The sequence below is a fragment of the Hoplias malabaricus genome, chromosome 6 (genome assembly GCF_029633855.1).
Source record: "Hoplias malabaricus isolate fHopMal1 chromosome 6, fHopMal1.hap1, whole genome shotgun sequence".
NCBI classification, from domain to species: Eukaryota; Metazoa; Chordata; class Actinopteri; order Characiformes; family Erythrinidae; genus Hoplias; species Hoplias malabaricus.
In genome coordinates, this window is record NC_089805.1 from 41702961 (window position 1) to 41717286 (window position 14326).

The 14326-nt window shown below is 45.9% G+C and overlaps 1 protein-coding gene across 1 annotated transcript in view; it reads right to left on the reverse strand.

Annotated features, from left to right (window-relative positions):
* Positions 1–14326, reverse strand: part of npr1a (natriuretic peptide receptor 1a) — a 131959-nt gene that overhangs the window by 67571 nt on the left and 50062 nt on the right. Inside the window, exon 5 of the mRNA XM_066673633.1 lies at positions 8111–8246. Coding sequence (XP_066529730.1) covers positions 8111–8246 — 136 coding nt within the window. The remainder of the gene's footprint in view (positions 1–8110; positions 8247–14326) is intronic.

The window sequence follows — 14326 nt, forward strand, 5'->3', positions numbered from 1 at the left end:
GTTTGTGCACTCACAACATGTTAAAATAATTTTTAGTGAGCTATTAGGTTCAAGTTTCCCTGTCGAATCATTGTCTAATTACTGTCTGTTTTATATAGTTTTATAAACTGTGATGTACACTATGTAGGGAGTGTGGCACTATTTTGGGACACAGACAAACAGCTCTGTTTACAAGTGTGACACCGATAAATGGGTCAGGGATCGATATTTCTCTTTAATTTTCACGTCTAAATGAGGACTAAACTGTTGACGGAAACAATAAAGCAATTTAGGCACGGTGATGCAGCAGGTACAGTCCCGCTCCGGGTGACTGTCTGTGAGGAGTGTGGTGTGTTCTCCCTGTGTCAGTGTGGGTTTTCTCCGGGTGACTGTCTGTGAGGAGTGTGGTGTGTTCTCCCTGTGTCAGTGTGGGTTTTCTCCGGGTGACTGTTTGTGAGGAGTTTGGTGTGTTCTCTCTGTGTCTGCGTGGGTTTCCTCCGGGTGCTCTGGTTTACTCCCATGGTCCAAAAACACACATTGGTAGGTGGATTGGTGACTCCAAAGTGTCCGTAAGTGTGAATGTGTGACTGTGTGTTGCCCTGTGAAGGACTGGTGCCCCCTCCAGGGTGTATTCCCGCCTTGCGCCCAATGATTCCAGGTAGGCTCTGGACCCACCGCGACCCTGAACTGGATAAGGGTTACAGATAATGAATGAATGAATTTGAGCTGTGTGTTTGAGAAATGAGTAGGTGTTTGGAAATCTTTAACGATTTCTTATCATTTATCATTAACAATTTTTTGCATACATAAAAACCTCGGGACAAAAATAAAATTCAAGATCATGGGGAATATGTATAGCACCATGTAAATCACTGCTCTTCTGCAGACAAATATTTTGCTTTCCACTTTCCACAGCACTGAGAACAACGACAATAAAGCCTGACTTAAACCATGAGAACACTTTGACTGTTCTTCAGTCTGACTAATGAAACGTAAGCAGTAAGCATTCAAACATCTCAGTACATTTATCTTTATGTCTCTCTCTCGCTCTCTCCATACAAACCACAAACCCCACAGTCAGGTTTCGCTCTCTGGTTTATATTCGGAGGCAATTTTCCACACTCCCACAGTAGTCCATAAAGCCCTCAATAAACAGCCCCAGGAGAGCGAGCATGCTCGGCCTGCGATTGTTCTGTCCTGGGGCAGTTATTACTCTGTGCTCTGCCTGTCTGGTCTGGTGGCAGGTGTGTTTTTGTATGGAACAGCAGTGATACCCAAGGCGGTGTGATTACATCTGGCTGTGGTAAATATGTGAGATTGGATTTGAGCAAGTGTGGCTGTGAAGGGACAAAAAAACATGTACAGTATAAAATAAATAGAGAGAGAGAGAGAGAGACAGAGAGAGAGAGAGCGAGATGAGTTTCAGCGTTACACAATAACAGATTTTTACATTCAATAAATGCAGCTACCTCTGTAGACCTATTTCTTATTATTGATTATAAAAGCATGATGTTCATCAGTGTTAATTTTTCCTCACTCAGCCCCAAGGTAATCTCCTTCACTTCAGAGAATGCATTCATGCCGCTCTGCAGCCCAGTGCTGGGGGGCTTTTATTCCTCAAGCCATCACTTGGCGCTGAGCTTGGTGACCTTAGGTTAATGTGCAGCTGCTCCAGAACACGTCATTTCATTTGATCGATATGAGGGTGGCACGGTTGTGCAGAAGGTAGTGTCGCAGTCACTCAGCTCCAGGGACCACAAGCTCAAGTCCTGCTCCGGGCGACTGTCTGTGAGGAGTGTGGTGTGTTCTCCCTGTGTCTGCGTGGGTTTCCTCCGGGTGACTGTCTGTGAGGAGTGTGGTGTGTTCTCCCTGTTTCCGCGTGGGTTTCCTCCGGGTGACTGTCTGTGAGGAGTGTGGTGTGTTCTCCCTGTGTCTGCATGGGTTTCCTCCGGGTGACTGTCTGTGAGGAGTGTGGTGTGTTCTCCCTGTTTCCGCGTGGGTTTCCTCCGGGTGACTGTCTGTGAGGAGTGTGGTGTGTTCTCCCTGTGTCTGCGTGGGTTTCCTCCGGGTGACTGTCTGTGAGGAGTGTGGTGTGTTCTCCCTGTTTCCGCGTGGGTTTCCTCCGGGTGACTGTCTGTGAGGAGTGTGGTGTGTTCTCCCTGTGTCTGCGTGGGTTTCCTCCGGGTGACTGTCTGTGAAGAGTGTGGTGTGTTCTCCCTGTTTCCGCATGGGTTTTCTCCGGGTGACTGTCTGTGAGGAGTGTGGTGTGTTCTCCCTGTGTCTGTGTGGGTTTCCTCCGGGTGACTGTCTGTGAGGAGTGTGGTGTGTTCTCCCTGTTTCCGCGTGGGTTTCCTCCGGGTGACTGTCTGTGAGGAGTGTGGTGTGTTCTCCCTGTGTCTGCGTGGGTTTCCTCCGGGTGACTGTCTGTGAAGAGTGTGGTGTGTTCTCCCTGTTTCCGCGTGGGTTTCCTCCGGGTGACTGTCTGTGAGGAGTGTGGTGTGTTCTCCCTGTGTCTGCGTGGGTTTCCTCCGGGTGACTGTCTGTGAGGAGTGTGGTGTGTTCTCCCTGTTTCCGTGTGGGTTTCCTCCGGGTGACTGTCTGTGAGGAGTGTGGTGTGTTCTCCCTGTGTCTGTGTGGGTTTCCTCCGGGTGACTGTCTGTGAGGAGTGTGGTGTGTTCTCCCTGTTTCCGCGTGGGTTTCCTCCGGGTGACTGTCTGTGAGGAGTGTGGTGTGTTCTCCCTGTGTCTGCGTGGGTTTCCTCCGGGTGACTGTCTGTGAAGAGTGTGGTGTGTTCACCCTGTGCCTGCGTGGGTTACCTCCAACAGTCCAAAAACACACATTGGTAGGTAGATAGGTGACTCAAAAGTGTCTGTAGGTGTGAATGTGTGTGGCACTGCGAAGGACTGGCGCCCCCTCTAGGGTGTGTTCCCGCCTTGTGCCCAGTGATTCTGGGTAGACTCCGGGCCCTCCGCGACCCTGAATTGGATAAGTGGTTTCCGACAGTGAATGAATGATCAATATGATTTGAGCCGCATGCTTCATGTGGTTAAAGCCTAAAACACACAAACAGCATCAGAATGTCAGACATTCTGAAAAAAAACCCATTCATGGCTGAAGTGCACTTGAGCAAGGCACCTAATCCCCAAGCTGCCCCCTGGCTGCCGAGGTGGTTGGCTGCCTGCTGCTCCAGTTGTGTGTGTGTGTGTGTGTGTATTCACTGCCCCTAGTGTGTGTGACCAAAAACAATTGCTCAAATAATTGCTCACTACTGTGTTTGTGTGTTCACTAGCATGGGTCAGAAACACTATCTAATATTTTACCTTATAATTACAGCTTCAAAATCATTATAATGCTCCACTGACTGGGAGAACAGCTCAGCACTGTAGAAACTGCACTTTTGGAAGGAGGGTGGGATAACATTCCGCCTCCCTTCCCCTTTGATTTCAGTACAGTGGTGTAACAATGAATAAACCCCAAGGAGCAACAAACAAACAAACAAACAAACAAACAAACCTAGTGTTCCCTTAAATGCAGAGAATCAATTTCCCTGAAGGGATTAATAAAGGTAATTCTTCTTATACTTATACTTCTTCATATTATTATTTTTCTACCACTTTATACTTTACTCATTTATACAATGATTACTTGCTTTTATATCTCTAAACACTTAAGGGTTACAAAACACTGCGAATCAACCGTCTAATCAAAGAATGAGAAGACAAACGTCCGCATAAAGAGATTTCAGACTTCCCCTGTCTGACTTTAGGACCTGAAGCCAGCTGGCTTTGAATATAATGACACACTATTATGCTATCATCTGAATTCTTTGTGTAATTTGTGTTTCGTGATCACTGAGATGGGGGAAAAAGCTCAGCTAAACACTGCTAAGTCCCCAACTGTTTAGCGGATGAGTGAGGATTTGTTGGGACAGGCACGGCTCACTGGTGACTCTTCATACAAACGAGTGCATGTTTTACAAGAGTTACTTTCAAAGTAGGGAACCGTTTGGACAGTACTGTAACAGGACTGGGACTTTTAACTCTTAACGTTTAACACAGCTGTGATTCAGTCATGGACACAAGGCCACAGAGTGCTCTACACTGTGCAGTAATGTGTTTATGTGTGGCTTGACAGAAGTCTAGTTCCAGCCCAGTTATAGAACTCTGTGTGTGGGCGGAGCCAAAAATGATTAAATAACCAAACAAATCATAATCTGTTGTGTTTTTATCACTGTTAACTTATAAATGGCACTGCTGGGACTGTTGATATCACACTCGATGTGGTGCTGTTACTAAATATCAGCGCAGGGAGGAGGTTATCATCAGGACTCGGCCTGCAGCCTTGTGTCTACGACCAAATCGCTATGGCGTCAAACTAGGGCCAAAAGGTTTGAGAAAAACCAACGGCTGACTAGACAGCGCCATCCTGTCAAAACAGGGTCAGAGCTTAGGAACAAGCAGCTTCGAAAAGATGGTTTTGGAGACTGAGAGAAGAAGCGCAATGAAAACTGCAAATACAAAGTAAATGATTAACTACGGAAATATCCTGTTTACAAACCTGCTTTTAAAACTCTCAGTAGTAATAGCAGTCCTCTCCTTTCCCTGTTCTGCTTTTTGGTTCTCAAATCTTGGGCCGTAAATCACAGCCTTAATTATATTCAGTATAACCGCACTCTTGCACATGTGATATTGCGTAATGGCAGTACAAAGTACATGTATGTAATAATTATAATAAAGATATCTCTCATATTGGGCGGCACGGTGGTGCAGCAGGTAGTGTCGCAGTCACACAGCTCCAGGGGCCTAAAGGTTGTGGGTTCGATTCCCACTCCGGGTGACTGTCTGTGAGGAGTGTGGTGTGTTCTCCCTGTGTCTGCGTGGGTTTCCTCCGGGTGACTGTCTGTGAGGAGTGTGGTGTGTTCTCCCTGTGTCTGCGTGGGTTTCCTCCGGGTGACTGTCTGTGAGGAGTGTGGTGTGTTCTCCCTGTGTCTGTGTGGGTTTCCTCCGGGTGCTCCGGTTTCCTCCCACAGTCCAAAAACACACGTTGGTAGGTGGATTGGCGACTCAAAAGTGTCCGTAGGTGTGAGTGTGTGAGTGAATAAGTGTGTGTGTTGCCCTGTGAAGGACTGGCGCCCCCTCCAGGGTGTATTCCCTTGCACCCAAAGATTCCAGGTAGGCTCTAGACCCACCGTGACCCTGAATTGTATAAGAGTTACAGATAATGAATGAATGAATATCTCTCATATTTCATTTGCATTAAAATGCTGATAATGGACATCTGAGATTTTGAGTGTAGGCAGCCCATATGTTAATGTCACTGCATGAACATGTGACGTACACACACACACACACACACAATCCCATCTAAAACCATTAAAGCCCACTGTAGCCCAAGCTGGTAGTAGGAAGGACTTGCTGGGATTGCTGTTAAGTGGCTTTCTGCCGACGTAGCGATGGATAGTGGAGCTAACAAACAAAGAGAACAGGACCGTGATTGGAGGGGAGAGTGTGTGTGTGTGGGGGGGGGGGGTGACAAATGCATACTCGAGCCCAGATGTTTCTACCCTTCTCACTGAGTCTGTTTATCTGCTGGATGAAAGTGTTCACATCTTGAGATCCCATTTTGACTGTGCGAGTTGAATTCTACAGCTATTTTCTGCAAGGACACCTGCAGGATGCCACTCAGTGTAGTGGCATGTCTCCTGGCAGAGTCAATTAGAGCCTGAGACAGGGGAAACCTGAAGAGAAACTACTTCAGAACGGACACAGAGAATAAGCATGGCTCAGTGAGCTTCAGAAAATAATCAGCCTCCGCCTGGAGAGAACCCTCAGAGCATCCCTTACATCAACTCCATTAAAAAATCAATGTGGAACAGTAGCAGCAGGGGAGGAGTCTGCAGAGCTCTCTAACACCTGAATGAATGTAAATATACACTGGAAATAACAACATAACTATAAACATAGCCCCTTTCACATATCCAGTAATGTCCTGGAGAATCATATCGTGCCTCACAGGTGCCAACCTGCTGTGACTGCGCATCTGATGTGGAAAATCTCCAGATTGTGTAAAGGTAGACCTCGAGAAAATATCCGGACCTAAATCTCTAGACATTTACTCAGAGTTCAAATGTGAGAACGACTCAAGCTGAAAACTTTCACTGTCAAAAGTTTAATGTCTTGAGAATTTAAGTTCGAATCTACCTCTCATGTGAAACTGCAGTGAGATTTCACAATAAGGATTCTGAGGATGCTGCTTCTTAACTTAAAATTTCAAGCTCAGTTAATTTACGTAGACTTTTTCTCAACAGAAAGAGACAAAGAATGGACTTGTGATTTAAGACAGAACAGGACGAGCCTACCTGGAATCAAGGCAGGAATACACCCCAGAGAGGGCGCCAGTCCTTCACAAGGCAAACCACTCCCTCACACACTCACACTTACACCAAAATGTGTTTTTGGACTGTGGGAGGAAACCGGAGCACCCGGAGGAAACCCACACAGACACAGGGAGAACACACCACACTCCTCACAGACAGTCACCCGGAGGAAACCCACGCAGACACAGGGAGAACACACCACACTCCTCACAGACAGTCACCCGGAGGAAACCCACACAGACACAGGGAGAACACACCACACTCCTCACAGACAATCACCCGGAGGAAACCCACGCAGACACTGGGAGAACATACCACACTCCTCACCGACAGTCACCCGGAGCAGGACTCAAACCCACAACCTCCAGGTCCCTGGAGCTGTGTATCTGCACAACTACCTGTCTGTAGCTACCTGACTGTCTGCACAACACCGTGCCACCCTCATTTATGTTCTTGAGTACTGTAATGTTACTTGGGCGGTTGAATACTACATCAAACGAGAACACGAGACCATGAGAACACAGATAAGCACAGCAAAATACAGATGTAAGGACCAAAACATTAAAACCATTTACAGATGAAGCATCTAACAATTATTGAGTCAAAAAAGGGTCAAAAAGAGTTTGAGTTTGTAAAAAAATACTTACTGTGTAACTGTGTTTGAGCAACTACAGACACGTAAAACTAAAATCCACAAATGTATCGGAATGCACAAATTTAACAAAACAACAACAATAATAATAACTTAAAATCACAAATGTATAAAAAAGATTTGCATTTCTGAATCAAATGTTGTGAATGTGTGAATCATTACCTTCTCAAACGGCTTAAAATGTGCAAGAGCAGACCTTTTTAAGGTTCCAAATGTGACTGCGGGAGTTTTTGAATGCGGTGGAAAAAATCCACATATTCACCTTCTCTGCTGCGTGTGCGAATCTCTTTTTGCAGTTGCGGATTTAAGACCCTGTTTTGACGGCCAATTGATGGACCAATAGGAAAGCTTTAGCTGGACCAATCACATCGCGAGGTTTGTTTAACCAATCGGAACATTGATTTGTTGCTGTTACAAGGAACCTTGGTTCTTTCCAGTGAACCGCCATATCTGGAACCTTAAAAAGGTCTGCTCTTGCACATTTTAAGCCGTTTGAGAAGGTACTGATTCACACATTCACGACATTTGATTCACAAATGCAAATCTTTTTTCATATTTGTGAATTAAATTATTATTGTTGTTGTTGTTGTTGTTGCTGTTTTCCGATACATTTGTGGATTTTAGTTTTACGTGTGTGTAGTTGCTCAAACACAGTTACAAAGTCCGTTACATTTGTGAGTATTGTTTTACAAACTCAAAACCTTTTTGACCCTTTTTTGACTCCATAAATAATGATTACCAATTAATATACATAGTATTATTTTTAGTACGTATTAAAACGTATTAACTAGGACACAGTCAGGCCTGAATCTGAAATCTGAAGAGCTGCTAGTGAGCAATGAGGAGTGAATGATGTGGGGTGAGAAGCCCCTTCTGTGGAACAAAGTAAATAAATCACAGTTCTCCTCAAAGACACAATTACACTGAAATATATTCCATCAGTGATATCGAAGCGCCTAGGGAACTCCTCCTCTCATGAACAGGAATAAACACTGAATTTTACAGAGACATAGGGATAAGATGTTTCCTGGGAACAGTACACCACAGTCAAGAGCGATTTACCAAAACAATAAGCCGCCTGTATTCTGGACTTTGGGACTGACCGTGAAAGGTGCGGTTCCACATCCTCTTGATGACCACATGACCGGGCGGCTGCAGTCCTGATTGGTTCATGGACTCGTTCAGAGCATGTGCATATAGGAGAACACCGTCATGAAAGCCTCCTGCAATCAGGTTCATCTGGAAGGAGAAGAGAAGGACAGAAAAACACCATGTTACTGGGTGTAATGTCTTTTTTCCTGGAGATATGTCTCGACTTAGTTAAGTTAAATCAGTTTTCTATTGCAGGGATGACTGGGCTGATTTGCTTAATGGAATCTTTTCTATTTCTGTGCTTTCCTCACACCTCCATTTAGCAGCTCTGGCTTTCCTCACTATGTTTTCTCTCTCTCTCTTGTTCCCTCGTCTCACACTATCTCCTCCCTGTGGGTACTCTCTCTTTCATCAGCATCATTCGCAGCTCTCCCTTGTGTCACACGTTTGCTTTCATACTTTAGCAAGCCCCGCTGATGAATGAGATAAAAATGCAAACTGACAAGAGGCCCCAAACAAAAACACAAACCCAACCCAGGCCTTTTCAGGGTCCAAACGGCTGGAGAATCCACAGTTATGTAACAGTCTGCTCACTTTTCATACACTTCCTCTTGTCACTGTGTAACTTCACAGCTTTCGTATTTCCCTGTTGCTTTTTTTAGTTCTACAGCCTAGATTTCAGGAACGAAACCTTATATCTCCTTGTTAAGTAGCTAAATGTTCAGTCCAGCACCAATGAAAGCCTTTTATATAAATGAATACATGTATGGCGTTGCAGAGTGTCTTTCTATTTTAATCATGTTCCATAAACACGCTAATGCAGCATTAGGAGTGTTGCACAAGGATTCCTATTGGTGGAGCTGGGCCTGTCGGAATAGCCATGTTTTGTGACCAACATATTTTCCCAGAAATAACCGTGATTGTCACACAGCTCCAGGGTGCTGGCGTTGTGGCCTTGTCTCTGGTAACTGCCTGTGAGGAGTTGGTGTGTTCTCCCTGTGTCTTCGTGGGTTTCCTCCAGGTGACTGTCTGTGAGGAGTGTGGTGTGTTCTCCCTGTGTCTGCGTGGGTTTCCTCCAGGTGACTGTCTGTGAGGAGTGTGGTGTGTTCTTCCTGTGTCTGCGTGGGTTTCCTCCGGGTGACTGTCTGTGAGGAGTGTGGTGTGTTCTCCCTGTGTCTGCGTGGGTTTCCTCTGGGTGACTGTCTGTGAGGAGATGGGTGTTCTCCCTGTGTCTGCGTGGGTTTCCTCCGGGTGACTGTGAGGAGTGTGGTGTGTTCTCCCTGTGTCTGTGTGGGTTTCCTCCGGGTGACTGTCTGTGAGTAGTGTAGTGTGTTCTCCCTGTGTCTGCGTGGGTTTCCTCCAGGTGACTGTCTGTGAGGGGTGTGGTGTGTTCTCCCTGTGTCTGCGTGGGTTTCCTCCAGGTGACTGTCTGTGAGGAGAGTGGTGTGTTCTCTCTGTGTCTGCGTGGGTTTCCTCCGGGTGACTGTCTGTGAGGAGAGTGGTGTGTTCTCCCTGTGTCTGCGTAGGTTTCCTCTGGGTGACTGTCTGTGAGGGGTGTGGTGTGTTCTCCCTGTGTCTGCATGGGTTTCCTCCGGGTGACTGTCTGTGAGGAGAGTGGTGTGTTCTCCCTGTGTCTGCGTGGGTTTCCTCCGGGTGACAAGTTTCTCTCAAGGTTCACAAACTACTCGTTGAATGTTTACAACACATCTATGGAGTGTTTTAGTTTAATTTCATAGTAGGGATAAGACTGTATTTGGGTCTTAACTGAAGAGGAACAAGTCTGGGTTTAGAGCGTCCAATTCTGAGCAGAACTTATTCTCGGCTGTTGACCTCTCCTTACAGAATCAGCAGGAAAATGCAGAGAAGAGAAAAGATGCATCCAAGAAGAGCAACAAGATGAAGAGGAAAGAAATTGGGGGGGTTGCAAAATTGAGGTTGCTATGGCAACTATAGACAGGGCTCTGACAGCTGCTGTGCAGACTCATCCACGCTGAACATGTGTGTGTGACAGAAGTGAGAGGAAGCGAGAGAGAGAGAGAGAGAGAGAGAGAGAGAGAGAGATGAAATGCAAAGGGCAAAAAAATAAAGATTAATGCAGATCCAAGTCCAACAGAGTAAACACGTGTGAGATGATCCCAGATCAGAACCAAACCCCTGAAAAGTAAAGAAGCAGATAATGATAAAGAAACAATTACAAACATTTCCTGAAATGCATAGACACAAGTAGAAACTGATACAATATTTTGGTGTTCTCTACTGCACGGCCTGCTTAGCTGTGGCACCAGAAAGTGGAAGTGTGTTTTTTTTTTTTTTTTATTGGCCTATGGTCTAGTACCAAATGTACCAGAATAATGTTTTTGGTTGCTGCTCAAATCGAGTTATGGCCCCTAATGTCACTTGAGGGAGTTCTCCTCAGTCTTTAGTAAAACACAGCTGAACTTGAATCAAAATCCTAATAACACCTGCTCCTCCAACATTTCTTCTGGAATGAAGGCTAAAATAATAAATAGTTGCCCCTGCCCCCCTCCCCTTTGCTGCAGTAACAGCTTGTACTCTTTAGGGAACATTCGAAGACTGCTGTGATTTGATGGACTTGGCCAGCATTAGTGAGGTCACATACTGATGCTGGATGCTGAACCCATCCCAAATGTATTGGATGGAGCTCAGAGAACACAGCTCCTTTGCCCCAAAGCCAAATGCTGTGTTGATATATGGCCCTCTAGCCCATGCGTGGCATCGAGCACGGTGATAAATCACGTGGAAAGTGCTGGTAAAGTAGTAGGTCACCACCTTGTAACTTTCAGGATTTGAAGGACCTGCTAATGACACTGTACCAGATAACACCCAGCACCTTCAGGGTTCATAACTCCCAGGTGTTTCTTACCCTCCACCAGCAGGTACACAGTGCAGTTTCTGCAGTGTTTCTTCTCCCTATTACAGCTGTAATGTAAAAACACTACCTAATGTTGCTTTAACAACGTTTGTAAAGTAATTTTTTGCACACATTTGACATGTTTTTCTGTGATATATGCCCTTAGGAGAGTGTCCTGGATTCAGGCCTCATTCCTGACACGTCTGGACACCTCATTACCTGCATTTCATTTCCTAAACCAATCTCCCTTCCTGCCCTCTCATTCCGAGTAATAGATGCCTTTGTGCGCTACACATTTAGAAAAACCATCAGTGTGATGCTAGCTTTTTTCTAGGGAAAGTAACTGTACGTTATTCTATTATAATTGCGAGATACTCATATCCTTGAAAGGACATCTATTCCTCCCCCCACCCCGCAAGCACACACACACACACACACACACCCCTTCTACACATAAACATCTGCCTACAGCTGATTCTACCATAATAATAAACAACAGCAGTCTGCCTCCATAAAAAGATGCCTTTAATCCAAACATATGTTCAGAGACTATGAGCGCAGTAGAAAAAGCACTGTGTTTACACTCTCCTGAGATTAGGAGTTATTTCTCTCTAATAAAATCAGGTCTGATTTAATGAAATTTGGATCGACTGATACTCAAAGTTAGCAAGACATTTTAGCAAGATAAGAAAGTGTGTGTTGGTGTGTGTGTGTGTGTGTAGTAATTGTGGCAGTGAGTGAATGCAGTAATTGGAAAGTCAGTCTGTTAGAGGTGGAAGAAGGGAACGTTTCCAATTAGCAGCTCTCGGCGGCGTGTATGGATGAGTGCGCTGGTCTAACAGGCTACTGCACTAACCGCTCCGCTGGTCAGCCAAAATAGATTCCTCATTACGGATCCAAAAAACCAGCCGCGCTGTAGACAGGAACAAACTTAATTGCGGAGGATGAATATGGACATCGTTACTCTTGTACTCGAGATGAATGGCTGCATGGCTTAACAAGTTCTCTGAGTTTGTTACTGCATGTTTGTACAGCGAAAAAACTGCTGCACTGAATTTACTCAACAAAAGCATGTGAAACATTTCCTGTTTGGTGGTTCACGTAAAGTCCAGTCCTACAAAATCACACATTCTCAGGATTACAGGCCCTGTACTGGTACAAACTTCTTTGTTTACCACGTGCATAAACCCTTAAAGGTACATCAGTGGTTCTTAAGGAGCAGTTGTGCTCTGTAATGGTACATTACATTGTCTTTTTGAGAAGTTTGAAAAATGTGTACGTTTTATCTGTAAGCGCTTATCCAGTTCAGGGTCGTGGTGGGTTCAGAGCCTACCCAGAATCATTGGGCAATAAGCAGGAACACACCCTGGAGGGGGCACACTTTTGAGTCGCCAATCCACCTACCAACGACCATGGGAGGAAACCGGAGCACCCGGAGGAAACCCACGCGGACACAGGGAGAACACACCACACTCCTCACAGACAGTCACCCGGAGGAAACCCACGCAGACACAGGGAGAACACACCACACTCCTCACAGACAGTCACCCGGAGGAAACCCACGCAGACACAGGGAGAACACACCACACTCCTCACAGACAGTCATCCGGAGGAAACGCACACAGACACAGAGAGAACACACCACACTCCTCACAGACAGTCACCCGGAGGAAATCCACACAGACACAGGGAGAACACACCACACTCCTCACAGACAGTCACCCGGAGGAAACCCACACAGACACAGAGAGAACACACCACACTCCTCACAGACAGTCACCCGGAGGAAACCCACACCGACACAGGGAGAACACACCAAACTCCTCACAGACAGTCACCCGGAGGAAACCCACACAGACACAGGGAGAACACACCACACTCCTCACAGACAGTCACCTGGAGGAAACGCACACAGACACAGAGAGAACACACCACACTCCTCACAGACAGTCACCCGGAGGAAATCCACACAGACACAGGGAGAACACACCACACTCCTCACAGACAGTCACCCGGAGGAAACCCACGCAGACACAGGGAGAACACACCACACTCCTCACAGACAGTCACCCGGAGGAAACCCACACAGACACAGAGAGAACACACCACACTCCTTACAGACAGTCACCCGGAGGAAACCCACACAGACACAGAGAGAACAAACCACACTCCTCACAGACAGTCACCCGAAGGAAACCCACGCAGACACAGGGAGAACACACCACACTCCTCACAGACAGTCACCCGGAGGAAACCCACGCAGACACAGGGAGAAAACACCACACTCCTCACAGACAGTCACCCGGAGCAAACCCACACAGACACAGAGAGAACACACCACACTCCTCACAGACAGTCACCCGGAGGAAACCCACACAGACACAGAGAGAACACACCACACTCCTCACAGACAGTGAACTGAGGTGATTATCGATATCTGTGTGGCAGCAACGCTAATCTTTGTGCCACCCTGCTGATCTTAGAACACAGAAATCCAGACGTATTATGAAGAGGAAACGAAGTGCAGAGTTTGTGTTTGGCCAAGGGTCAACAAAACAAAAAAATATATGATGAAAGAACATTTTTTGTGTCTTTAAACAACAACAACAGCAACAAAACATTTAACAATGTTACGCTACAATCTGAAACTGTTATACACCACGTCAGTGTGGTTACCCAGACCCAGAGGTCTCGGGAACATAATACTCTTCCACTAGCTTGTTTATTTCCCGTCATTTCATCCTGGTGCCATGTTTCTCAGGGTAAATAAATGGAAAATAGTGAATAAACGTCTGAATTTTCTAAATAACTATTTTTTTATTACAGTGGTTAAGGTGGTCTTTAGGCTTTGGTTTATTTGTCTATAGAACATGTGAGGAGTCTGAGCAGCGCTGCTGGAGAACTGTTCCTCAAACTTATAAAACTTTATTATTCATACATCTCATTCAGAAATACGGTTCTTTAGAATTAACCACGGAACCGGGTGTTGTGAGCTTCACGTACAGAAGTGAGTTAAAAAACTCCTGTAATGAAGACCAAAGATGATCTGGCATCTTACACAATGACACCCCACACCATGTCACCAAGGGTTCAAGATGTGTAACACGTGACAACAAACCGTTCATCTTGGTTTGAACACGCTTCCCCCACACACGGATTCGCCGGTCATCTCCACCAAGACAAAAGCGAGACTTGGCACTGAAGATGACCCACTTCCATTCTGAGTGCCCCCATGACAGTTCGGCACCACACCATTGACTCAACATCTTTGGTGACATTGACATCTAGTACTGCATCGTCATGATGACTCGTGGAGGACATCACTGCTTGCCGAATGTCTGCAGTCGTGGCTGTT